This window comes from Chrysochloris asiatica, unplaced genomic scaffold (genome assembly GCF_000296735.1).
Source record: "Chrysochloris asiatica unplaced genomic scaffold, ChrAsi1.0 scaffold00102, whole genome shotgun sequence".
Classification (NCBI taxonomy): domain Eukaryota; kingdom Metazoa; phylum Chordata; class Mammalia; order Afrosoricida; family Chrysochloridae; genus Chrysochloris; species Chrysochloris asiatica.
In genome coordinates this window covers 4,417,871-4,420,654 of record NW_006408620.1, presented here as the reverse complement: position 1 = coordinate 4,420,654, position 2,784 = coordinate 4,417,871, and the positions used below count along the sequence as shown (strand labels likewise).

Sequence of the window (2,784 nt, the reverse complement as noted above, 5' to 3'; positions counted from 1 at the left end):
CACACAGACTACATTTTGTTTCTCCATCTGCTGATCCCACCTTTTGGCTCTTGTGAACAGCATTGCAATGGACCTGGGTGTACCTGTCTCCGTTATATTCCTGCTTTCAGATCTTTGGGGTCGATGCCTAGAAGTGGAGCTGCTATGCCATATGGCAATTCTATGTGACATTGCTCTTTGACAATTCTTAAATAGAGTTTGGAAAGTGTTACCACATCCCAAGCCTCAAACATGTGGTTTATTCATTACACCACTCACTGAATCCTTCTGCTTGACCTTCAGTAGCCACATGTTTAAAGAAAAGTAAACACCGAAACAAGAACACAGAAAACCATTTTAATGTTGAAAATTCTTAATCTTCTTATGCCACATAACAATGTGTCCCCAATCTGAAGTATAATTAACTTTTTGCCTTTTATTCCTTATGAATTTACATATCCAATTATCTTTCTATTTTATTTCCCATAGTTTTGCTACATTGACTAAAACTTTTTAACAAGAAAGTCGCGTAATTTAATGGACTTTGCAGTTCATTTGTAACCAGTCGATTTTTAAAGTTGTTTTAGGATTACTGAATGTTACTGAGTCATACTATAATTACCTGCAATTAGTCACAGGTCCCTAAATTACTTGTCCACAGGGACCACTGCTAAGAAGATGATGGGGATGAAATTACAAGGGTTTTGAACCTGTTCATTTTGGTTTGAGCCCCCTGCTGAGAATTTACATTTCTATACCACGTATGCTTAATCAAGGAGGCCTGATGACTGTAGGATAAGCACTGGACTGATGACCCGAAGGTCAGTGGTTCAAATCCACCAGTAGCTCGGTAGGAGAAAGATGAGGCTGTTTACTTCTGTAAGACTGGCAGCCTCACCTACTAGGGTCGGTGACCTCACAGCAGAGGGTTGGAATGACCTCAAGGCAGTGGGTTTGGTGGTTTTGATATACAGAATTTGAGTTTGCATGTTAACAAGGCCCCAGGTGATTCTTAACTATACAAAAGATCTATCAGAATCATCTTGGGGTCTTGTTAAACTGTGGATTCTGATTCCGCCTATCTGGGGTGGAAATTCACATTTCAGCAGGGGGTTGAACAGGAATAAACCAATGCCCTGGAAATTACACCCTGCGTCAGGAAGGCTGATCTGAAGCTGGGTGAATTACAGAACAACAATGTCAATTTTAAACAACGCACATGTTTCATCAAAGCAGGCACTGATTTATATCACGGCGCACAAAGCAGCGTGTTTGCTCGGCTAGAATTTCTGCTTCATTTCTTTTGGGAATTCTGCACTCTGTTCTACTTTTTCTTTCACAGTAGCCACAGTAAAGACTCTCCTTAAAGAGAGGCACATTCTGATCTCTGGGTGGAGCATATGGTCAACATGCTCACTTGCTAAGGCTGGAGGTTCAAGTCCCCCCAGAGGTATCTCGAGAGAAAGTCTGGAGATGTACTTCCCACAAGCCAGCCACTGGAAACTGGAGGAGCACAGTTTTACTCTCACACGCAGGAGTTGGAATCAATTCTGTGGAGACTGGTGTATTTCATCCCACAGGAGTGAACCCCGAGCATGAGACGGACGCATGGACAAACTCCGATCTTGTTGGCATTGAGTGACTGTAGGGGAATGGGTACATTTATAGGGCTTCACTCTCATCTCGTGGGTGAGAATTCGTTTTTTATGTTTATGACTTTTCTCATCTCAACAAGGCAAATGGAAACCATCCCTGAGTCCCCAGTGTCTACTCTGACCATCATCAACAAAAGATGCTTCAGAACCTAATAGCAACTTCAGGCCACCTGGCTCCCTCTGACAGGAAGACTAGGCATGCGGGAATTTGTTTCATTAGGCAGGAAAAGATTGATTGACCCGACATTTTGGGAGTTAAGAGCACAATTTCAGACAATCTGATGCAGTCTGTTCAAGGAATGACCGAATACCACACCTGGGTATCAGGAGGGGCTGGAAGTATGCAGGCAGACCTGCGTCACTGCTGTAAGAAAATAATCTCACCCTAAAGCAGAGCTGAAGGAGCTCTGGTAGCGTAGTGGTTACGAATTGGGCTGCGAACCTTAAGGTCAGCGGTTCGAAACTACCAGCCGCTCCGCGGGAGAAAGATGAGGCTTTCTACTCCCGTAAGGATTTACACCCTCGGAAACCCTGTGCAGGGTCGCTATGGGTTGGAACCGACTCGACGGCACTTAACAACAACAACAACAACAAAGCAGAGCTGAGAAATGCAGGATTAGGAGAAATTATTCTAGCACCAATAAAGAGACAGTCTGACATCAGTTTTCTTTCTTTTTTTTTTTTTTTAATTTGTTTCCAGGTTCCTATGCTCTTTTTTCAAAGGAAGCGCAGTTCTAGTTTGAATACATTTAGGAAACAGCCCAGCACCCTGATTTATGCAAAAGGACAGAAACTCACGAAGACGCCACGTCGCCTTTCGTTTTTCAGGCAGGAGACATACACAGCTGCTGTCTCTGAGAAAATCACAAGGAGTGGAAATAGGACTGAGTAGCTCACGAAGGACAATCATTTCTTCTTCATTAGCTCCATCAGGTCGGGGTCTAGGCCACGTTCACTCAGCTCATCTAAGCTGTAGTATCGATGAACGATGTTCTCAGCTGTCACCACCACGACCCGGAGCCCGTGCGTGTCTTTGCCCAGCTGACATCCGATGGCAGATGACACCACCATGTCGAGGTTCTGATAGGTGCCCCCGGCGTTCCTGTGGTAGTGGCCTGAGAACACAGCCTTGATACCTGCAGGGAAGGAA

The 2,784-nt window shown here is 44.4% G+C and overlaps 1 protein-coding gene across 2 annotated transcripts in view; it reads right to left on the bottom strand.

Moving 5' to 3' along the window:
* Positions 1–2,540: 2,540 nt before the first annotated feature.
* Positions 2,541–2,784, bottom strand: part of CPPED1 (calcineurin-like phosphoesterase domain containing 1) — a 148,444-nt gene continuing 148,200 nt past the window's right edge. For both annotated transcript variants that reach the window (XM_006867204.1, XM_006867205.1), the window contains one exon: positions 2,541–2,770. In XM_006867204.1, coding sequence (XP_006867266.1) covers positions 2,541–2,770 — 230 coding nt within the window. The remainder of the gene's footprint in view (positions 2,771–2,784) is intronic.